Source organism: Narcine bancroftii, chromosome 5, assembly GCF_036971445.1.
Source record: "Narcine bancroftii isolate sNarBan1 chromosome 5, sNarBan1.hap1, whole genome shotgun sequence".
Classification (NCBI taxonomy): Eukaryota; Metazoa; Chordata; class Chondrichthyes; order Torpediniformes; family Narcinidae; genus Narcine; species Narcine bancroftii.
Window position 1 is genome coordinate 172,343,490 of NC_091473.1, and position 24,951 is coordinate 172,368,440.

Below are 24,951 nucleotides of genomic sequence, written 5' to 3' on the forward strand. Positions count from 1 at the left end.
TGCATCACCTTATGAAAGGCATTCTGCACCTCCTTTATCTAGCCTGCTAGCCACTTCTTCAAAGAATTCCAAGAGGTTTATCAAGCAAGATTTTCTCTTGAACCCACACTGGTTTTGGCCTGTCTTGTCATGTGCCTCCAAGTATTCCGTAACCTCATCTTTGATAATTGACTCCCAACACTTCCCAACCACTGACGTCAGGTCTATAATTTTTTTTCTCCTGCCTTCCTCCCCTCTTGCATTGTAGGGTGATTTTCCCAGTCCTATGGGACCATGCCAGAATCTAATAATTCCTGAATGATCATTACCAATATCTGCACAATCTCTACCATGTCTTCTTTCAGTACCTGAGGATGCAATTGATCTGGTCCTGGAGACTTATCCACCCTTAGACCATTCACCTCTCTTAGCACCATCTCCTTTGAAATGTAATTGCATTCACTTCCTTTCCCTGATACCCTTTAACATCTGCAAACTGCTAATATCTTCCACAGAGAAGACTGATGTAAAATACACATGTAGTTCCCCTGCCATCTCCTGGTCTCCCTTTATTATTTCTCCAGTGTTATTTGCTTGTGGTCCTATATCTATTCTCCCGCTCTTTTTATATACCTTTGGGGGAAAATGCAATGTGTTATCTGGAGTATATAATGGAACTTCTTTTGGATTTGATGAGCAAATAAAGCTCAATTCATTTAATTTGAAGCAGGCATTTAAGTTGATAACAATTAAGCAGTCATATAAATGTTAATGTCTAATGATAATCTGCAACTAATGGGAAGATTGGTTTTTATATTTTAAAATAAAGTTTCTGAATGGAGTGCTATTGAATTGAAAGTATGGTCTATGACACTAATATCTTCCACAGAGAAGACTGATGTAAAATACACATGTAGTTCCCCTGCCATCTCCTGGTCTCCCTTTATTTATTTCTGAACCTGAGAATTCAATGTCAATATTTCACCTTGACTTCGATCTCCAAAAAAAGACATAGCAAGATGTTATTTGAAAACCAACATCCTCAGTCAGTGGTGAAGAAGGTGAATGCAATGTATGTATTCATTTCTCGAGAAATAGCAAATAAGAGCAGTGGTGTGATGTTGAGACTCCAGGGCACTGGTGAAACCTCGCTTGGAGTACTGTGTACAGCTTTGGGGGCCTTATTTGAGAAGACGTGCTGACATTGGAGAGGGTTCAGAGAAGATTTACTAGAATGATACCAGGAATGAAAGGGTTAGCATATGAGAAACATTTGTTGTCTCTTGGACTGTACTTGTTGGAATACAGAAGGATTAAGGGGGCGATCTCACTGAGGCATTCCAAATGCTGAAAGGCCTGGACAGAGTAGATGAGGCAATGTTGATTTCCATGGTAGGGGAGTCTAGGACAAGAGGATTCAACTTCATGATAAAAGGGTATCACTTTAACACAGATGTTGAGAAATTTATTTAGCCATAAGGTCATGAGTCTGTGGAACTTGTTGCCTCAGGCAGCTGTGGAAACTAGGTCTTTGGGTGTATTTAAGGCAAAGATTAATTAATTGGGGCATCAAGGGTTATGGGGAAAAGGCTGAAAAGTGAGAATGGATCAGTTTAAGATAGAATGGCAGAGCAGACTCGATGGGCTGATCGGCCTACTTCTGCTTCTATATCTTGTGAAAATATAAATTATTCACTTACTCTTTGGTGTTTACATTGCTATGAGCCCAGATGACCCCAAAACCCAGCAGCAATAGATATTCATCAAGACAAATGGTTACTTAAACAAAAGTTGTTTTTAATTATCTTTAAACATGAAAATAGGTTAAAACTTTATCTTATCTCTATTAACTAACCTATCTTAACCCCCTTCTAATTCTAAGTGCACGTGTATGTAATGTGTGTGTAAGTTTAGAAAAGTTATTTAATTCACAGACCAGTCTCATTTCTCATTCCTCCAAGTTCATTGGTTTCAGGCAGTTCTTATACTGTGCACAGAATTTAACATTTATAAATTTCACCAGGCTTTGGTGCTTGAAAGGTAAATGGTTACCTTTCAGAGAGAATTTTTGTTTGCTGGACACAAACTGACCCCTCCGATCAGCCACATCAGTGTCTTGCCAAAGAAGCTTGCCCCATCAGGGTTTTCCAGATGATAACCTCTTTCTTTCAGGTCACCACAGAGTTCCTTTTGTTTCTCTTATTTCAAGTGAAACATTAGACAGCCAGTCCTCTCCTCTTGTATGGACCACAAGGTCTTTGACCAGGTTGAACTAAGCACTCACAATCCATCTTCAAAATGGGGTTTTACCACAAGCTTGCCAGATTATCCTATTCCAGTTCCTTCTGTTGAACTGAATTCTCTCTCTCTCTCTCTCTCTCTCTCTCAGAGAAAAGCCTGTTTGACTCCCTCTCTGCTTGCAAAATCACATAACCCTCTTAGAACAGCCAACTGCACTCAGCCTGCGGCTCCAAACCTACTCCTCCGAATTCTTTCATCTGTTGCTTTTCAAAACAACAATCCATCAGTGAAGTCCCTTGGGCAATCCCCAAAGTTTTTGCAAAGTCATTCGGAGCTGGCCTGTCTGGCTTGAGCAGAGCTCCAGTATTTTAAATGATCTGTTTTGACATGTTTGTATTTGACCTTTACTAAAAAACCTGCCACACTTTATCTCCAAAAATCATATCTATATTCAATATAAAACACAACATAATTTGCCAAATGTTTTTAGAAACAAAAATCCTTCACAGTTAAGCCTGGTTTTTGAGTTGAGTACAATAGTTCCCTAGAAAATCTGAAATGTATAATCTTTTCCCCCTTTCACTGGATTGTAGGTATTTAGATTAAATTCTCGATGTTTTGAAATTGTATTTCAATCTTAACTTTGGATCATTAAGGGAGTTGTCTAACTTATTTTGTCTTTATCAATACTGATTAGTCCATCAGTAATATTGTCTTGTTTTATTTTCCTCTATAACACATGCTGACCAGATCTGAAGATCTGCAATTCATAATGTTTACATTTTGATGTTTGTGGCTAACTGCCCTCATTTCATTGCTTCATGTTCTTTTGTTCAGGTTCTCTTTCTCTGATGGCCTATAATGTTCATTGACTGGTTGACCTTGTTTATAACTTGATGAAAGGCTGAAGCCTGAAACATTGATCTTTATTTTTGCTCCATAAAGTGCTGAGTTTCTCCAGGATTGTGTTTTTACTTCAGCCACAGTGTCTGCAGTGTTTTACTTCAACCTTCTTTAAAGTTTATTCCTATGGAAATCACAACTTAAAAAAAAAAATAATAATTTAAACATGCAGCATGGTAACAGGCCATTTTGGCCCACGAGTCCATGCTGCCAAATTTGCACTGTAATGGATCTGTGTTAATGTTACTATTTAGGTTACTGTTAAGCTATATTTCTTATAACTATGTCTTAGGTTAGTTTCAGATTGGTCAAGGGATACACACATAGGTCACAGTACATTTATAGAGAACCATTGTACTCAGAGAAGAGAGTTCATTCTCAGTGTTGCAGTGACTAGGAAGACAGAGCTAATGGAAATAAAGTGGACTTTAATTGATTCAGGAACAAAGGAGTGTTTGGTTTGTTGAAAACTGAAGTGTTCAAGTACTCAAGAAGAACTGCTGAAGGAAGCCATGTGTTTTAAACAAACCAAACCACAAGTCTCTAGGAACAGAGATGAGGTCAGAGGTTGTTATGGATATGGAATGGCTTTGGAAAAGGCAAGATGTTTTTGCAGAAATAAACTAAAACTGGTAAGGATTCCAGTATGTGGTCCTGTGGTTTCCTGGAATTGGGGCTGACCTCTTTGATGGTGTAACTATCACACGATTTGGAGAAATATATTATCAAATTTGGTCATTTTTGTATGAGAGTATAGAAGTCAAGGCCCTGTTGAATTACAGTACCCAGAATAAGTGCTGTTATGTGTTACTTCTCTTTAAAACAAAAGAGAACAGAATAAGTATATTTCAAAAGAGAAGTGGACTTTTAACTGTCTCTTGATGATAAAGAGAGCACTTCTGTTTGGAAAACAGATTCCAAAATCTTCATTCAAAATAAGAAGATTTCAACCTGGGAAGACAGGATTTGTATTTTCCTTTTCACAACAGGTACATTGGTGGTTCAGAAAATGTTCACTTCTGCTTAAAGAATATCTCTCAAGGACAACTCATCGAAGGAATTGTGAGTTTAAAGAGGCCTGAAGATATGATGTTTACAGCGCTTTATAATTATTTCTGAACTGAAAATTTAAGACCTTCAAGCAAGACTAAACTTACACTGGTTTAAAAAAAAATTACTTTTCAGTGTGGCACTTATTATGCACACATTTACATAGTGGGGTTAAATTTAGTGATAAGTAAGAGATAAGTTTAGAGATAAGTAAGGAATGTTATGTTATTAATAGTTTAATAAAAACGATTATTTTGAATTTACCATTGGTGGATTTTCTATTGCAGTTCCTTTGTTAGTGCTAACAAAGCCATCTAGTCCCAAACAAAATTTAAAAGGGTTGTTAGTTTGTAACAACACCCAATTAACCTACACCACCAGTACGTTTTGAATGATGGGAGGATACTGGAGACCCAGGGAAATCCCACGCAGATATGGGGAGAATGGACAAACTCCTTACATGGGGTTAGAACCCTGGTCCTGATTGCTGGCACTATAAGGGCATTGCACTAACCGCTACACTAACCATGCTGCCCAATTATGCCCAATTGACCTACAACCCTGGTACCTTTTCTTTTGCAGGGTGGGAGGAAGCTGGAGCACCTGGAGGCAACCCATGCAGACACGGGGAGAATGTCTGTTATGTGGCTAACAGATAGCACCAGATTTGAACCCTTGTCGCTGGCACTGTGACAGCAAATCACTAACTGCTAGGCTAACCATGCTATCCACGTAGACTTAAAGTCTGCCTTTTCGCTTTCCATTTCCTAGTTGACTGGAAATGTTAACTTTTTCTTTACACAGATGTTGACTGACCTACTGAATGTTTCAGTATTTTCTGTTCTGTTTTAGATTTCCATCATTTGCAATTTTTACATTTTTATTTTCTATCTTCCGTCAGTTTAATTAATGCAAGGATGCATTCACAGGAATGAGAGCATTCGTGGAATCGGAGCTTAAAATGGTTTCCTTACAGCATTGTTCATTGCAATTTTCTACCAGTAACTTGTAGAAGCCTTCTTCCTCTTCACTGCTCTGGGCTAGGATGCCAGGAACCTGGCTAATGCCTTAGCTCTTTACTAATATTCCCCACAGCAACAAAACAAAAGAATCTCATCTACCTGTGGAATGAGCCACTAAAACAATGTCAGAAGCTGCCTGTGAGGTCTGGGATGTATGGGGCAAGTGTTAGCAGTGAGGCATGGGACCCAGAATCTTCTCTGACTGGGTCAGATTAGCAGTACCTGCATTAGATAATGAAGTATCCTGATTTTGTAATTTCTCTTATCACCTTTTGTCACCACTGACTCCCTTTCCCTTTGTTTGGCAGCACAGCACTGCCCAGCCAGGAGATTTTTCTATGGTAACATGGAAACACTTGTACATTCTCTTCACTTTGTAAAGTCCTCATAACATTTCCGATGTTTTATGGGCTTCAATCTTGTTTGATTCATGCGCTGGACTTATTTTTACTTTCAGTTACATTGTTTATTATCTTGTAACCTCAAAATATACAGCCAAGATCTAATCAATTTAAAAAATGAAAAATTTGATAACATAGAAATATATTCAATTGGAAAGGCAATGCTGTGATCATCAATGTTTCAAGATTTCTTATGAAGACATTTTCATTGCTTTTGCAGTTGGTAATTAACTTCACAGGGAATCTCTCAAAGAAATGCACATGTCCAGTCTGTCTCTGGAAACAGTGTGTTCTAGAGCTCTGCTACAATTTCAGTAACATATACTGATGGGGTCATTGCTAAAGTGGTAAGCTGGTCAATCGGGTTATTTTCCTGTGAGAGAATCTGAAATTCATTTTACCTGATCTTCACCGTCAAATTGTGCCCAGAAAGTTGAAGATGAATATTGCCCTTTCAGAGATAATCATGCTCTTCAGCTTTTCACTTCTGTGGTAGTGTATCTACTGGAGATATCTTCTCAGATCATATCTGGCTTCTAAACTTCTCAATTTTAACTAAATTATTTATTCTGCTATTTAATATATTAATCTTTGACTAAAAAGTGCATGTAAAGCATTCCATCTTCTAATATCTCTAGTTCTTAAAAAAAACTCTTTACATTTCCCCCTCAATCATGAATTAGCTTCTATTGATTAAAATCTGGGAACTATGTCAAGCTAAGTTTTAAAAGTTTTAATCAGATTATTCCTTAGAGGTAAATACTTAACTATAATTATGCTTGTTTGTGCACATCAAGGTTCGAGATTCCTTTTATTGTCACATAATAATACATAAAATGATATACTTCTGTAAGGCAAACAAAGTGTGACCATGAGTATTGCCCGCTGCCCCTAACAATAAGTGAAAGTGATTTCCTCCAGAGACGCTGAGTGTCCATGGATTCACCTCCAGCGCTCCTGCAGCCTTTGGAACCACACAGTCTCTACTCTGCAGAAAACCTGTTGAGATTATTGCTGGAGCAACACTAGTAATTGCCTGCTCCAGTATTATGGCAATGATCACATGATTGGTGATAAAGTATTAAAAGCTTTTTTGTTCCGCATTTCAAAACATTAGCAACCCAAGCTCCTGGTCCTAACCTCCGATACAAGTCACCTGTAGCCTATGGCAGTCCTTCGACCGCTCACTACCACCTGCAGCCTGTGGGGGTCCTTCAGCAACTGAGCTCCGCTGTGGTCATCTTTTCTGCAGGCTCATTCCCCAACAGGTTGAGTTCACCTGTTTCTGGTGCCCTGCACTGGACCACTGCTCCCCCGGTGTCTGCAAACCCTCACAATACGCTCCCCAGCACAGGCACCATCATCTTGTAGCAGGAGATACAGAATTGATGATTCAGGTTGAAGACTCACAGTGTTTTAGGTTTACAGCATTTATACTGCAGTTTGTTTGACTGAACCTTTCACAAAGTCTAGTTGGAATGGGACCAGTTTCATGGTCGCCATCTCATTTTACTGAGCTATTTTCCATTGATTAAATGCATCAGGGCTCCACCCTCCCTGAACTCCAGCATCTGGAGATTATTTTTTATCAAACTTCACGAATACAGGACTGCATCGTGTCTAAACTCTGGCAAACTTGTGCATAAAGATCCTTAAGCTTTTCTTGCTTTTCCGTTACCTTCTATTCCAACTACAGAGTAACAATATCTTGTATTATTTTTACAACACAAAGTTACAGTTTTGATTCTACATGGAAAAGTCGATGAATAAGAGAGAGAATTTTAAACACATCCATAATGTTAAGCCACATTTATCACAAAATAAAAGTTGAGAAAGTAACTTTATGTATTTATTTGCATAAATTTCATAAGGAGGACATTTTAATTCCATCCCATATTTTTGATAACGATTTGTGAATTCTGAAAGGGCTGAACTTCCAATGCACAGAGATGGGACTGCAATCTGATATAAAATGTTACTAATCAATGGATTGGTGGTCAGGCTTGTGCTTTGATGTACTAGAACAGTAAAGCTCATGTTGATGATTTTTAAATTGTTATGCATTGAAGACTGAAAATATGAAAAATCTGGTAAAGTTGTTCATGAACTTGATTCTAACCAGTATTTTCTTTTTTTTTAAATTTCAGCACGAATTAAATGTCAGGGAAGGAACTTGGGAAAAGATTTGTACAGAAAAGAACCCTTGTGTGTTGAGCAGTCTGATGTGGTCTTGGCTTGAACAGTTGAAAGAACCTGTTATAAAGAGGGGAGATGTGGATGCCTTATCACGCACATATATGGATCCCAATAAAGCTTTTTATTCACTGGAAAAGGTAATCCTAACATCTTCCATAGATGTCTACGGATTATAAAATTAAATTTAAAATTTACAAGCTTTTCTCTTACATTCATTAATGCATTGGGTGAATTTTGCAATAAGTAAAAAAAAAGTGAGGATGTTCATCATTGACCTTGAAGAATTTTTATTTCAATGAATCACCACGGTAGAAGGCCCTCCAGGCCCATGAAACCCGTCTGCCCAATTAAATACAATTAATTTACCAACCCCATATGTTTTGGAGGGTGGGAGGAAAACCTCCACGGGTCACTCGGAGAACAAACAAACTCCTTACAGACAGTGCCAGATAAAGGCTCAGGTCACTGGTGCTGTAATAGTGTTGCGCTAACCGTGCCACTCTTAAAATATAAGTAACAATTCAGCAATCCCTGGTTTGCATTTCAAATTTCCAGTCTCATTTTGCTATTCTGGGGAAGATTTGGACTGCAGCAAAAATGATGTTATCATTGTATGGCATTGCAAAAATGGCATCCAAGAAGTTAAAAGGGACAACTTTTAGATAACCTCCTAAACTTTTCGCATAGCAAAACAAAAATCACATATATTTGTGATATTACGATTAAAAAGTGAAAAATCATATGTAGACTTTAAAAATAATTTGTATTATTCATATATATTAAATGTTTATGATGGAATAATGATCCACACATGTAAAATTAGATTTTCTTTGCAAAATCCAGAGAGATTATTAATTAATGATTATGGCTTATTGAACCCACTTGTGTAACAGCCAAAAAAAGAATAAAATATTCGGGTTCAGTTTTAAGTGAGAATAACTTTCAACTATATGTTTTGTCAATTCGCTGCTTTGTCACTGCCGTAGTTATAGTTAGGAAATGTTAAATCACAAATCTTTTGACATTGTGGAGATGGGTAGATGAATCTCTTAGTTTATTTAATACATAAAATAAAACATTATTGAAACCTATGCAGTATAACTTTTATAACAAAGATGTTGTCATACTATTATAATGTACTTAATTCATCTGGATGAAATATAATAATGCAATAAAACAGTAAAAGTATGCATAGTCATGCTATTGTTTAAAAGCACAATAATCCTAACATGTATTATTTTATTACTTTTAATCAGAATCAATACCAGTCACTACTTTGTATTCTTGATTGCATGGCACAATTGCGTGACTTGCCATTTGATGTTGAAGATGCTATACTTACCCGGGCAATTAGAGCTTTTACAAAGGCAAGTAGTCCATCTGGGAACAAAGCTGAAAAATATTTTGTGTGATTAAATTTACAAAAAATTGTATTTTGTTTCCATATTTAATCTCTGCTATCCTTTTCAAAGTTATTGACAAAGTACCTTATTGTTTGTCATCTATATCAATGAACTGGATGATAATATGGTAAATTGGATGAGTAAATTTGCAAATGATTGTGGACAGCAAAGAAGGTTTTCAAAGGTGGCAAAGGGATCTGGACCGGCTGGTAAAGTGGGTTGAAAAATGGCAGATGGAATTTAATGCAGACAAGTTACCTATGGATAGATGTTAAAATTCTCAAAGATTCACTACACTTAAAATCACCAATGCCTGAAGAGGGCACACAAAATCAGTGAACCGATGCGGACTCGAAAGGCCAACATGGCCTGTTTCCACTCCGTAAATGGTTATATGGTTATATGGTTAAGTGCGACGTGTTGCATTTTGGAAGGACAAACCAAGAAAGGACATGTATGGTAAATGGTAGGGCACTGAAGAGTGAAGTAGAACGGAGAGATCTGGGAATACAGATACATAATTCCATGAAAGTGGCCTCATGGCTGGATAGGGTTGTAAAGAAAGCTTTTGGCATATTGGACTTCATAAATCAAACTATTGAGTACAGGAGTTGAGATGTTAAAGTTGTATGATGCATTAGTGAGGCCAATTTTGGAATGCTGTGAGTAGTTTTGGTCACCTAACTACAGGAAGGATATCAATAAGATAGAGGAAGTGCAGAGAAGATTTACTAGGATGTTGCCCTGAGTTACAGGGAAAGGTTAAACAGATTAGGACTTTATTCCCTGGAGCGTAGAAGAATGAGGGGTGATTTGATAGAGGTATTTAAAATTATGAGGGGGATAGACAGAGTAAATATAGATAGGGTTTTTCCATTGAGGGCGAATGATATTCAAACAAGAGGACATTGGTTAAAGGTGAAAAGGGGAAAACATGAAGGGAAACTTCTTCACAGAGAGTAGAAGGAGTGTGGAATGAGTTCCAGTTGAAGTGGTAGATGTGGGCTCGATTTTAACATTTAAGGGAAATTTGGACAGATATATGGATGGGTGAGGTATGGAGGGCTATGAGTGCAGGTTAGTGGGACTAGACAAGAAAAAGTGGTTGGGCACAGATTAGACGGGTTGAGGTGGCCATTTTCTGTGCTGTAATTGTTCTATGGTTCTACATACGTGACAGTACATACAACCCTGAGATTCTTTTTCCTGCGGGTGAGGCAGAATCACCACTTACTGGCAGTACAAAAAAAAACTGGACTCAATGTACATATATAAACAAATAAAGAAATGTAAACAAACTGACTGTTCAATGCAGAGAAAAAAAACAATGAAGTCCAAAAGTAAGAGTCCTAAAATGAGTTTGTTGTTGAGGAGTCTGATGGTGGAGATGCAGCTGTTCCTGTACCTGGTGGTGCGGGTCTTGTGGCACCTGTATCTCTTTCCTGATGATAGCAGCTAGAACAGAGCATGTGCTGGGTGATGTGAATCCTTGATGATTGTTGCTGCTCTCTGATGGCAGTGCTCTCTGTAGATGTTCTCAATGATGAGAAGGGTTTTGCCTGAGATGTCCTGGGCTGTTTTCACTATCTTTTGGAGGGCTTTATGCTCAAACCATGATGCAGCCGGTCAGCACACTTTCCACTACACATCTGTAGAAATTTGCAAGGGTTTCCCATGGCATATCAAACCTCCGCAAACTCCTGAGGAAGCTAACGTTTCATTAGCCAATGCACACAAGGCTGGTGATAATGGACAACCTTGCCGAATCGACCACGTTAATTTAAGTGGTAAATAAGTTTGACCATTTGTCACCACCCTAGCAATTGGGTTTTTATATAAATCTTTAACCCAACCAATAAAATAAGGGCCAAAATTAAATTTCTCTAACACCTTAAATAAAAAATTCCATTCAATCCTATCAAAAGCTTTTTCCGCATCGAGTGCAACCAATTTTGTGGTTGGGTTGCTGTCTAGATGCATTGACCAATGTGATCAATCTAAGTATGTGATCAGCCGCATTTCTATTCTTAAATAAAACCTGTTTGATCTACATGTATCAACTGAGGTAAATATTTAGCAAGTCTATTCACTAATACTTTCGCCATAATTTTATAATCTACATTTAGTAAAGAAATAGGCCTATACGAAGATACTTTCAATGGATCCCTACCTTTCTTTAAAATCACAGTAATTATAGCACTCGAACAAGATTCCGGCAATACCTGATCCTCAGTTATTTGCTGTAGAACATCTCCAAATACGAGGATAAATCTTCATAAAATACTTTATAAAATTCAGCTGAAAATCCATCATCCCCCGGTGACTTCCCTTTCGGCATCTCTTGTATAGGCTTAAATGGGAAAGTAATTTAACTTGTATTTTTCCTGAAGACAATTGGGAGGTTATGTGTCATGACAATGTAACTTTATTGATGAATGTAAGATATGGAACGGTTAATTATAATATTTTACATCAGTTACATTTGACTCCAGAGAAATTGAAAAAATATGGGTTTAGTAATTCGGACTCTTGTTTACGATGTGGACTATGTACTTGAACTTTTTTTACATGCTGTTTGTTCTTGCGTTAAACTACAACCATTTTGGGAAGGAATTAGATTGGTCTTAGAAAAATTATTTAAGATTAAATTACCATTCGAACCATTGATTTTTTTTGTTGAGCTATATGGTTTCTTTGAAGGGATTGGGGTTGGATAAATTTCAAATTACATTTGTACGTTTAGTGTTATCTTTAGCACGAAAATGTGTAGCTAGTACTTGGAAAGATAACGTGGAGATTAATATAGTACGATGGCATAATGAATTAAGAGCTTATATTCTATTGGTAAAAATCACATGTAACTTGCATGATAATTATTCCTTCTTTGTTAATATTTGGTCTTCTAATTTGGACTATATGAATTTGAAAATACTTGGAAATATTCTATATATTTTTTGTTTTTGTATTTGGCTCCCCTTAAGGGAGCTGGCTGAAGGGTTGGGAGGGTGGGGAGGGTTTTTTTTCTCTATGTATCTAAAAATTTCTTGCTGTTATTTGATTGTATTTTGTTTTTAAAAAATCTTTTAAATAAAATTTGAAAAAAAAACTCGAGCAAGTAGAGGCGCATGACAAGTTTTCTTCACGGTGCCATGTGAGGTCTAGGAAAGATCCTACGAGGAAGTGACTCCCAAGAACTTAAATTTGCTAACCCCTCTCCTTTCAATTATCTGCATAGAAATAAAGATGAGTTTGTGCAAAAAAAAAAGCAACAAAGACTCCATATGCCAGAAAGATTGGAGCAACACACAAAAAGCTGGAGGAACTTGGTGGGTCAAGCAGCAGCCATTCAGGGCAGTAGGCAGTCAACCTTTTGGGCCAGAACCCTTAAGCAGGACTGAGAAGAAGGGCCGAACAAAAGGGTAGATGGGTAGAGGAAAGAGCACAAGCTAACAAGTGATCGGTGATATGTAGAGCCTGAGAGCCGTAGGGCTCATAGAGAGGGAGCAGTTAAAGAGGCTCCCACATTACTCTCATCGAAGAGAGGAGGAAAACTACTTTTGGATCGGCATACCTCGAAGAAATTTTGCAGTGGAGCAGGCATTGCTCCTTTGACCTCATCCCTGTGACTGCACCTAAACCTCATCCCTCACTACCATTCAGGACCCAAACAGTCCTTCCATGTGTGGCAGTACTTCACCTGCTAATCTGAAGGAGTCATTTATTACATCCGATACTCCCAGTGCAGCCTCCTGTGCATCAGAGATAGAGGGGTCATTTCATTGAGCACCTTTCCTCTGTCTTCCACAAAGCCATGACTTCCTGGTGGCTAGCTGTTTTAATTCCACCTCCCATTTCCATACTGACCTGATTGCCAATGGTCGACTTTACTGCCAAGTTGAGGCCACATTGCAGATGAGAGCAACACTACCTATTCCATCTTGGCAGTCTCCTACTAGACAGTATCTGCGTCGACTTCTTCAAAATCTGGTAACTTCCCAATTTGTTTGCTCCCCCTCTTCTACCCCCCCCCACCCCACTCCTTGCTTTCGCTGACCATCTGGCCCCATTCCCCCATCTCATTCCCCTCTTTTCCCGTCAACCTTCGAGCACCCATTACCTTCCTTCCTCTAGCTCCCCACTTCTTTCCTCAATCCATGATCTAGTCCTCCCTTGTCAGTGCACCCCTGTCTCTTCCTCTTATCATCTCCTAGCTTCTTGCATTATTCACATTTCTTCTTTTTCTCCTCCCCTGTCACCTGTCAGGTTGTACTCCTCTTCTCCCCCACCCCCACATACTTATATTCTGGCCTCTTCCCTCTTCCCAATCCACAAAGTTCATCGTCCATTGCCTTCTATGGATAGCACCTAATCTGCTGAGTTCCTCCAGCATTTGGTATTTTGCAGTTGTGTTTGTGAAGCGGCTTTCCACTTCTCATTGCCTCAAAGTTTTGCAGATCTGATTAATTACTTCTGTAGGAAAATTAAGGAAGTTGATAAATGAACATTTAATGCTTTTGATGGTTGGTTAAGGCATGATTTGGTCACTGTATGTACATTTAGCAATATACAGAAAAAGAAATTCCATTGTATTTGTATGTTCCATGTTGTAATTTTGCAAGTTTTTAAGGACAAGGACAAAGTGGGAACTTTGGAAGATGAAATAACTTGGATGCTATCTCATTGAGTAGATATACATATCTGCCTTTCCTCTTTCAATATTTTTGAAGCATTTTGGAGGAACTAGTCGATATGATTCCAAATCAGCTCATGTGAGGAGGGCTTTTCTGAATAGCCACCTCCAGGTCACTTTGCTCTCTGTGACATAAGATAGGTTGTGGCTACAATCAAGCTAGTTACAGTACTAAGAAAAGTTGCTACCACTAAAGTATTAAAGAAGTGAATATTACCACTGATCGCCAAGATATAGCAAGCTCCGAGACTGACACAAAAATGTATGCCAAGAATGATTTTTAATATAATCCTCTGATGCATTTGTTCTTAAGTGCATCCTTGATGGATGTTGTTAGTTAACCTATTATGTGAAACTGAAATTGTGATGCAATTGGATGGTAATTTTCTTCTCAAATGAAGCTAGGATTATTTTCTTTAGGAGTATTTTGAAATGGGTTGTGTTATTATCGTAATCAAAAAATTCTTATTGACAACTTCTGGCTTGAACCAGGAAATAAATGAGCTACTGAAACAAAGAAGATTTATAATTCTAATTCAGATTTATTGAGCAGTTTATTGGATGTTCAATCTGTTTGAAAGTGAATATTCGACCGATGTTCAAGCTCCTTCCTGCTATCTGGAAGCTGCAGCTGGAGTTGTACATTTGTGATTATTAATTATGACAGGTGGGTAAGTCTTGTGGTCAAGATTCCTGCTGAAATTCATTAGCTTTCACCTAATTAAAGCTCTTTGGGTCACACAACTATTTCAAAGACTCATCAATGGGACAAGAAAAAAAGCAAAAAGGAAAAAGATTTAAAAGAAAAGCAAGTTTTCATTTTTGCAATTGGTAATTGTTCATCATTATAATTTTCAAGACCAATTTTATTGCAATTATCTGCTCCAAGGCTGAGGGGAACGACTGTGTTAGTTTCTCTGAATTGTTATTTGACTAACATTGGTTGTACTTTTCCCCAGGTCAGTTTTGATGCAGAAGAGGGTCCAAAGGTTTACCATACGCTCAAGACAATCTTGAAGCGAATCTTACAAGAGAGACAAGCCAAACTTGCGGATTGTGAAATATCTAATAATTGTGCACAAAATGTAGGTGTACAGATTCCATGAGAAAGAATTTAGGAACATTCCGGCTTTTTTTAACTGTTCCTGTTATTATTATCCCCCCAAAAGATAAAAGCCAAAAGTGAGTATTGCAGAAGCTCTGTGTTGTTGAATAGAGGACTATAATTGGGCAATAAGATTTAGATCAGAATAAATTTAAGTATCACACACCCAATTGTTGTCATATTGTAGGTTTTAGAAAAATACATACTTTGGCTTTAAAAACCAAGATTTATAAATGATAAAATAATTACATAATCTTCAACTTGAACATTAACTAGCCAGCAAATTACACTGAGGATTATTTGATTGAAGAAACTGCTATGATTTTAAATGCCATGTATAAATGTGGCAAGATGTTTTCATTTTATGTCATTTAATGTTTACACTAATATTGTATGAAAAATACCATGCTTTATTTGCAAAATATTTTTCTATGTTATATTTGTTTAATGCTGTAATTTAATGGTAAATAATTATATTTGGAAATGTATAAAGAGAAACTTTTGGTGGGTTTGTCTAGTTTTAAGAAGTTTTTAAAAGTGCATTACTCAGCAACTCTGATTTCTTCTAATAATTAGATTCAGAGTTTATTTAAAATGCTATGTAATTAAGATATAAATAAATGGGCTTTAAAATATCTTGTGCTTGTAACATCATGTGACACTGAATTTATTTTCACTGGTGGGATTAATTGAAATGAGTTCCTGAGTATCACTAAGGATGGTGTGAAAATTTGAATGCAACACCCTGCATATTTTTTCACAAGTAAGTATGGTGGATCTTCAATTTATATTAATATTAGGCTGACTTTAAAAAGTTGCAAACTATGTGTGAATTGCATGAAAAGTTACAATTTAGTAATTTTGTATCACATAGCTGTTAATTAAAATAGAAAATAGATGTAAAATCTTGTTTTGGTTGAAGTGTTTTAATGTTTTGGGCCGAATCTTATAAATGGTAGGAATTGTATGGTCCATTCACATCCAATATAGAAGAGGATACCAATGGCAGAATATAAACATGCTGAGATACTCCAGCAAATAAACCTGAAGGATCGACTCAGAGATTGCTAGTGCAGCTTAGCTGTAATAAGAATGGGGTAGGTTGCACCCTTAAAAGGGTTTGCCATTTTTTTTCATTTATTTGAAAATTAGAGAGTCACAAGGTAATGTTGCAGCTATACAAGAGCTTAGTAAGACCCACTTGGGATATTTTGTTCAGTTCTGGTCACCTCAGTGCAGGAAAGATGTGCTTGAGTGTGTGCAGAGGAGATTCACAAGGATGCTGTCAAGATTGGAGAGTATTCCTTATGAGGATAGGTTGAGAGAACTTCTCCACTGTCTCTCCAAGGATAAAAGACTGAGAGGGTGACCTGACAGAGGTGTATAAGATGATGAGATCATGTGGATGTCCTGAGGATATTTCCCAGGGCTAAAATGGCTAACACTGAGGGGGCAGAGTTTTAAGGTGCTTGGGGCAAATACAGGGGGAATTTAAAAGGTAGGTTTTTCACCAAGTGGTGGGTGCAAGGAATGCACTGCCAGCAACAGTGGGAGAGGCAGGTGCAATAGGATCTCTTGAGAAACTTAGATTCATGGATCTGATAAAAATGGAAAGTTATGCAGTCGGGAAATTCTAGGCAGTTGTTAGAATAGGTTATTAGGTTCCCATAATACTGTGAGCTGAAGGACCTCTACTGTGCCATAGATCTCTATGTTCTAAAATAATTTCAACAAATTTGGATATCTTTAACGAACCATACTTTAGAGTTATAGAGAGGTACAGTGACGGTAAAAGGCTGGTTCAGTGAGTTCCCACCATCAATCTGCAGTTGCAGATTTAACAAATGCCAGATTTTTTTTAGTAACTTTAAAGGCTTGATTATGTCACTTGAAACCCTGGTACCATGCATGGACTTCCTTATCAGGTCCAGAACCCTTTTGACCAACAGGTTCAGCATTGTGGTTTCACATCAAGTGTGTACACAGTGTGGGTAGTAAGCAATGTTTATCAGAATCCAGTCCTGTGGTTATCACCATAAACTGAATTTGTTTGTGAAATAATAAATATTTTTATACCACTGATAGCATTGCTACTTTTACAGAACCATTAGAGATTTAAAAAAATCTAATGCTGCCGATCTTGTAAAAGTTGGATCATTAAAAGATGCAATTTATTTAACTTGTTGAGTAGACCTGAAAATATTTGCCATTTATGTGGATCATTCCTCACTGTTTCTGAGGCACTTATTTGTTTGCATGAACACTTCAAGTTCAGATTGTATATATTTCAATAGCATTGCGACTCACCTATTTTGCAAGTATGTATTCTCGTGTATTCACCACCCCCTCTTCCTGGTCTCACTTCAACAGCATTAAAGCATTTACTTAGTATTTTTAGTTATTTAATGGTTTTAATGGGACCCAAAAAAAAATTCAATGAATTATATTGATTTTGCTTGACATGGAACAAATACAGAGGTTATTTATGTTGGCTGAAATTACATATCATATTGGAGGAAAATTATTAGTGGAAAATGAAAGGATAAAGAAATTTGAAAGGTTGGTATTTCAAATGACTTTTTGAGTTATTTAACTGTTTTTTTTAAAAAAGTCACCCAGCTGCCTGAAAATAGAATTTCAGTTGGGCAGTATTGCAAACTTAATGGGAGAAATTGCTTGGAAATACCTTTTTTTCCCCCCCTGTACAAATGATCTACTTCAGCAAAATGCAGAGGAACAGGATGATTAGAGGTCAGGGTATTCTATTTTAAGTACATTCTCAGCTGGGGCTCTGGGTGAAGTCAGCTGTGGAATTTTCAAGCCAACGAATAAAGGTAGTTAAATGGACCTTTTTTTTTCCAAAAGTTAGTTCACCCAGATATAATCTCCTCATGATGAAGACTCGTTCCTAATTTTGAAAAGATCTTAAATGTAACTTTCTGATTACACCTGCTGATTCATTTTTAAATGCAATGACTTCCTTGTGTTTTTCTTTGGCAGCTCTATTATAGCACAAGCAGATTATTAGATAGATTGAAGATGGATCCAGCTGGTGAGATTTACAAAGCTCATATCCCCTTAAAAATAATTTTATAATGGTTGAATATGAAATCACAGAACAGCATGTTTCCATTATTCATTTGCTGCATTGCTTAATCTTGTTTTAATAAAGGGTCACACTGACTTACTTCTTTACAAATGCCAGGCCTAGTGAAACATTTTTATATTTCACTGTATGTTAAGGGCATAAATATTTGTTTCAAAGTCGGGGAAAAGTTTGTGCAAATGTGCAAAGTGAACACCATCATCTACCAAATAAAATCTAATCTTCAATATAAAAATACAGGAAAAATAATTAAGAGATGTGATTTAAAGTTGGGAAAAAAACACACCCGAATCCTGGAGGAACTCAGCCCGTCTTTACATGTCCATAGGAGACAAAGATATGTTGCTGACATGTCGGGCCTGAGCCTTCTTTAAAGAAATCAGCAGAATGAGCCAAAAATGGGACATCTCAGAGCACAGACAAGGATGGCTGGGAGAGGAGTCTAGACCAACAAAAGGTGTTAATTGAATATGATAAGGGGAGAGGTGAGAATTGATTGTGCGAAAGAAGGCAGGAGAAAGGGAGAGAGCCAGAGCTGCGGGAAGGCAATGGGGAAGAAAGATAGCAGGTGGAGTTTTAATGAAAGCCAGAGAAGTTGATATGAATGCCATCAGGTTGGAGGGTGCTCAGTTGGAAGATAAGGTGTTGTTCCTCCAACTGGCGTGTGGTCTCAGTCTGGGAGTGCATGAGACCATGGCCAGACACGTCAACAAGGGAAATGAAATAAAATGTATGGCCACTGGGAGATCCGCGCTATTGTGGCAGTGGTGACCATGAGGATGTTCTATGACGATGACCATGGATTTGTCCAAAAAAAACATCTGTTCACTTGCATTGTTTAGGAAAATATGCATTATTCCTCCAAAGCCAGGGTATGGTTATCTCGGTTTCTGACGTGGCCTAATGAGTAGGTAGTTCCAGTGCATTTGGAGAGAGGCAGTAAATGCCCTGCCAGTTTGCAACCCATCCTGTGAATGAATTAATATATTTATTAATTATGGTTGGGTGGCAACTTCATATAAAATGAATCAAACATATTCAATTTTTATTAATGAAAAATATTTTCAATTTTGACATTGAATTGCATGCCATAATGGTTTATTTCATTGTCCTGGATAAATTTAATGAGACATACACTCTTAACCATTGGATAAGTTGTGTTTTATTAATACAGTTTTATTTAAATCGCCAGGATGCGCAAAAACATGCATCTTTTTTTTTCCTAATTACAATTTGTGTTAATCTCTCTGCAATAGAACACTCAACCCTTGTATCCTTAAACTACTGACTTATCTAAAATAATCCTTCCTCCAAAAGATACGGTCTCTCATTACTGCGGCTGCAAGTCTGAACCTTCTCTTTCCAGTTTCTACTCTAGCCAGAACAATAAGGTGGACTATGAGAATCTTGTGAAATCATTGTGACTCCATGCTCCACTCTGATTTCCCATCCCTTCCACCTGCCAACAGCCTTCCTCCGTGCCAGACCGTCCTCCAGCATGAATGTTGAATGGATCCATTGTTGCTTTGTTTCACTCTCAATCTTCCACTAAGATGCCGGCAACATTTGGTTTTGCCAAGCATCTGTACAAACTGAACCTTGACAATATCATTGATAGAATAAAGACAATGGTTGGGACTTTGAAGGTATGGCAAAAAGTGGAGTCAGCAAATGTAAAAGGATTAGTGTCACACATGTGCCAATCTGCTCAAGGATAGTAGTCTTCCCTATTGAATGACAATAGTAAACAAGGCGAATTTTTATGACAATCAGATAACTTTTGTGATAATCTTTATCCAGATTAATTTTAATTTAATTTAGTCATAACAGGCTCTTGTGGCCCACAAGTCCGTGCTGCCCAAAGTAACCTACGACCCGTTAATTGCTACGCCAGCTGTGCCACAATTAGTTTGTTTCAGATTATTAACCACATTTAAATTCCACAGCTACCCTGATGAAATTTAAACTTCAAGCTCAGGATTTTTGATCGGTCAATTAAACAAAATACATGGATAATATTAAAATCATAATGCTGCATTGTGAGTTGCCTTTACTTCTGATGTGATTTAGAAACATTTTCAGGATCTACGATTTTCATTTGATTCCTCAAAGTCGGAAAATCAATCCAACATTATTGCTCTCAATGGCCCAATTTCCTTTGAATTTGGGGGGAGGGTAAACCATCTGCTGACGATGGGCAACTGAAGAAAATTTTGTACTGCTGCTCAATAGAGGAAGGAAAGTGACAACTCTAGACAACTGAACTAAAACTGGTTGTCCTTTTAAAAGGTAGTAAATTAATGTAAAAATATCTCTACAGATATAGGTTAAGGGGCAGAAAATTGAACTTGATAATGAATTGGACATGATATAGACATTATTTCAAAATTTGCAAATGATATAAACATGGGAAATGTAATGAAAACTTAGAAGGAAAATAACGGACCAGGAGAACGTAAATTGTTTTCCTTAGAATATTTTTCAATGGTATAATTTTCTTCAAGGTTCTGTCTAAAATTAGAGGAGACATGAAGGAATGTGTCAAAGAACTTGCAGGGCACTCATAAAAAGGATAATGCAATATCGTGCACTCGTAGTGCAAGCAGATTTATTTGTAAGGGAAAACTTACACCTTTGCCATTTAGATTGTCCTTTCACAGAATTGGCACAGATTTGAAGGGTTAAAAGACCTATGCTTACGGCACTACTTTAAATGGTGTGTGATGAATCTTGGAAGTCTTTAAAGGTCATTTTGGTTTTTTTAAAACGTCATCAAGTGATTTGTTGATAATTTGAGACTTTTTTTTTCAAAAAAATATTCCTTCACAATTATTTGCAATGAGCTGCATTCTTTACCAATCTGTTTTTAGTTTTAAATCAACTCCAATTTTACTTTCTATTATGAGCTGCAGAGTAATATATTTAAACTAAGACAAATAATTTCTCCAAACAACCAGTTAACAAAACTATGCAATATTGAAATCCACACCATATTTTAGGAAATGGATAGAGTTGCAGAGAGAAAACAAATAGTAGCATTAAATCTAAAATGACACTGCATTTATAGGATAGAACATGTAGTGTGAATTAACATTGGTTTAGTTTTGTTGATGCACTTAAACAATGCAATGTTTTTATGCATACAAGAGAAATCCTCACTGACCTCCAGACCACAATCAGAGAGGATTGGTAAGAATTTCTCCACAACCTCCATTAGTTCCAGAACACCATCAGGCTGTGTTCTTAGCGACCTGCAAGGTTGCTGACAATACCACAGTAGTGGGTTGTATAAAGGAAGGGGATGAGCCAGCATACAGGATGGAGTTTGAAAACTTGGCTGAATGATGCAACAACAACCTTGCACTCAATGTCACCAAAACTAAGAAGCTGATTGTTGCCTTCAGGAAAGGACAGCCAGAAGTGTACAATCCAGTGATCATTGGGGGATCAGAGGTGAGGAAGGTTATTGGGAGTCACTATTGTGATGGATTATATCATATTTTATATTGTATATAGATATGTTTTTGAAGGAGATAGATTGTGGGGGGTTAGCATAGGTCATAAACAACACAAACACTTCACAAAACATCTCATTTAAGCAAATTTAAAGCTTGTGTGGGGGAAAACAGCAGCAATGGATGTTGATACATTTTTGTCACAACCATCACCTGCAGAGCAAGAGAAAAGAGGAACTGATGGTTATTTCTGAGGCATTGAAACTGACTGAGGTCAAACATTGGATGAGGAAAATAAAAATAAAAATGACAAGAAAACAGTTGTTTTTAAAAAGGAATGGCAGGATATTATAAGAAATTTTGCTGAAGTTGTTCTTCCTTTAAGAAATTTTTTGAAGAATGGAGAGAAATTTGTGTGGACTAAAGTTTGTCAGAGAGCTTCATAATATTTAAAGGGCATTACCCTGTTTAAAAATCTCCTGATTTTGACAGACTATTTTCTTTAGCAGTGGATACCAGTGAGGGAGCAGCAGGTGCAGTTTTGTTACAAAAACATGAAATTGGCCATCTAGTTGCCCACTTTTCAAAAAAACTTTCGATGTTCATCAAAGGAACTATTCCTCTATGGAGAAAGAGCTGTTGGCTATAATACTTGCTCTTCAGAATTTTGATGTGAATCTGGTTACCACTCATGAACCAGATGTGATATTTACTGACTACAATCCCATGCTGTTTTTGAATAAAACCAGAAGATTGTTAAATTGGAATTTAATATTACAAGAATATAATCTACAAATTAATCATATTAAAGGTACAAATAATGTAATAGCAGATTGTCAAGATGTTAAAATTGAATATGTAAAGAAATATACTCTTAACATTGGGTTACATTGTTATAACATATATTGTGTATTATTATCACTGTAGTGATTGTAAAAAAAACCCTTTGTAAGGGAGACTGTGATTGATTATATATTTTAAATTGTATATAGATATGTTTTTGAAGGAGATAGATTGTGGGGGGTTAGTGTAGGTCACAAACAGACACAAACACTTCACAAAACAGATCTCATTTACAATGCCAGAGCTTTGCTCAAACCAGACGCTCTGGGCCCAGGGCCTTTGTAAAGACCATGAAACAATGAGACTGTTTTGCTAAGGAACTTCAAAAGCAGGTGTAAATGGATTGTTTTGAGAGCAGTAGTTGAACAGGCTCGGAAGATTGGGTCTGGTTCCGCAATTTGTCTGGTTGCAGTTTACTGTTCCAAGAGGGTCATGTGGTTTTGCAAACCGAGAGAGAACAAAGACAAAACAGGCTTTCTCTCAGAGAGAGAGGGAATCAGTTTTTTTTGCAGTGGCTTTTGGAGGCTGCAGTATGACAAGCTGGCAGCCTGTTTAAACCCTGTTTTGAAGACAGATTGTGTGCTCTGAGTTGAGCCTGTTGAAAACCCTTGTGCTCCATACAAGAGGAAATGGCTGGCTAGAGTATTTCACCTGAAATAAGGGAAACAAAAGGAACTCTGTGGTGACCTGCAGAAGAGGAGGTTATCATTTGGAAAAACTTGACGGGGAAAGTTTCTTCAGCAAGACACTGAAGTGACTGATGGAAGTAAATCAGTTTGTGTGTGTCCCATGAGCAACGAATCTCTCTTTGAAACCAACAAGAACGTCCTGAGCGGTAATTATTTAACCACCAGAACTTAGTGAAAATTCAGAAATGTTAAATTTAATCTACAGTATAAGAATTGGCCTTTACCAGTGAACTTGGAGGAGTAAGAATTGAGATTGGACTGTGAATCAAAGAACTTTTCTGAACTTATACACGTTACATACATGTGCGCTTCGAATTAGAAGGGGGTTTAAGTTAATAGTAATGTTAAAGTAAAGGCAAAGGAGGAAAAACCCAACACCCAACCCCAACCAACCAATTTTCCCCTGCAACCGCTGCAATCGTGTCTGCCTGTCCCGCATCGGACTTGTCAGCCACAAACGAGCCTGCAGCTGACGTGGACTTTTTACCCCCTCCATAAATCTTCGTCCGCGAAGCCAAGCCAAAGAAGAAAGAAAGAAGAAAGAATGTTAAAGTTTCTGTGCAGAGCTCCAACAGGAGGCGCCCGTTGTCGTTGCACTTGCCGACACCATGCTTGCCCAGGATTCATGGCCAGGTTTCTGATTCTTTGCCGACGCGAGCGTTGAAGTCGCCAAGGATGACAACCTTGTCGGCTGTAGGGGTGCGTTGAATGAGGTTGCGCAGATCAGTGTAGAACTTGTCCTTTTCTGCTGGTTCTGCCTGGAGGGTTGGAGCATAGACACTGATGAGGGAAATGTGATGCTTGTTTTGAAGGGGGAGTCGCATGGACATGATCCAGTCCAAGTGGCCTGTCGGGAGGTTTTCGAGTTTGGAGGCAATGGAGTTCTTGACCATGAAGCCTAGACCAGATAGGCGTCGTTCATCCATAGGCTTGCCAGACCAGTAGAGTGTGTAGCCCGCGCCGCGTTCTTGGAGGCTGCCTACATCTGCAAGGCGGACTTCACTGAGAGCGGCTATGTCGATCACTGACAGCAGCTATGTTGACAAGAGCAACTTGTCCGTGAACTACTCTTTGCAGACGATGCCGCTTTAGTTGCCCATTCAGAGCCAGCTCTTCAGTGCTTGACGTCCTGTTTTGCGGAAACTGCCAAAATGTTTGGCCTAGAAGTCAGCCTGAAGAAAACTGAGGTCCTCCATCAGCCAGCTCCCCACCATGACTACCAGCCCCCCCACATCTCCATCAGACACACAAAACGGTCAACCAGTTTACCTATCTCGGCTGCACCATTTCATCGGATGCAAGGATCGACAATGAGATAGACAACAGACTCGCCAAGGCAAATAGCGCCTTTGGAAGACTACACAAAAGAGTCCGGAAAAACAACCAACTGAAAAACCTCACAAAGATTAGCGTATACAGAGCCGTTGTCATACCCACACTCCTGTTCGGCTCTGAATCATGGGTCCTCTACCGGCATCACCTACAGCTCCTAGAATGCTTCTACCAGCTTTGTCTCTGCTCCATCCTCAACATTCATTGGAGTGACTTCATCTCCAACATTGAAGTACTCGAGATGGCAGAGGCCGACAGCATAGAATCCACGCTGCTGAAGATCAAACTGCGCTGGGTAGGTCATGTCTCCAGAATGGAGGACCATCGCCTTCCCAATATCGTGTTATATGGCGAGCTCTCCACTGCCCAACGAGACAGAGGTGCACCAAAGAGGTATAAGGACTGCCTAAAGAAATCTCTTGGTGCCTGCCACATTGAGCACTGCCAGTGGGCTGATATCGCCTCAAACCGTGCATCTTGGCGCTTCACAGTTTGGCGGGCAGCAACCTCCTTTGAAGAAGACCGCAGAGCCCACC

General features: G+C 38.1%; 1 protein-coding gene across 16 annotated transcripts in view; it reads left to right on the forward strand.

Annotated features, from left to right (window-relative positions):
• The window catches only part of ptpdc1a (protein tyrosine phosphatase domain containing 1a), a 240,005-nt gene extending 224,197 nt beyond the window's left edge, over positions 1–15,808 (forward strand). For 14 of the 16 annotated variants that reach the window (XM_069939774.1, XM_069939772.1, XM_069939783.1 and 11 more), the window contains 3 exons: positions 7,744–7,929; positions 9,049–9,159; positions 14,845–15,807. In XM_069939774.1, coding sequence (XP_069795875.1) covers positions 7,744–7,929; positions 9,049–9,159; positions 14,845–14,991 — 444 coding nt within the window. In that variant the 3' untranslated portion in view covers positions 14,992–15,807. Of the gene's footprint in view, positions 1–7,743; positions 7,930–9,048; positions 9,160–14,844 lie in introns of all 16 variants that reach the window. The other 2 variants (XM_069939769.1, XM_069939785.1) reach the window with 1 other exon arrangement.
• Positions 15,809–24,951: the final 9,143 nt, after the last annotated feature.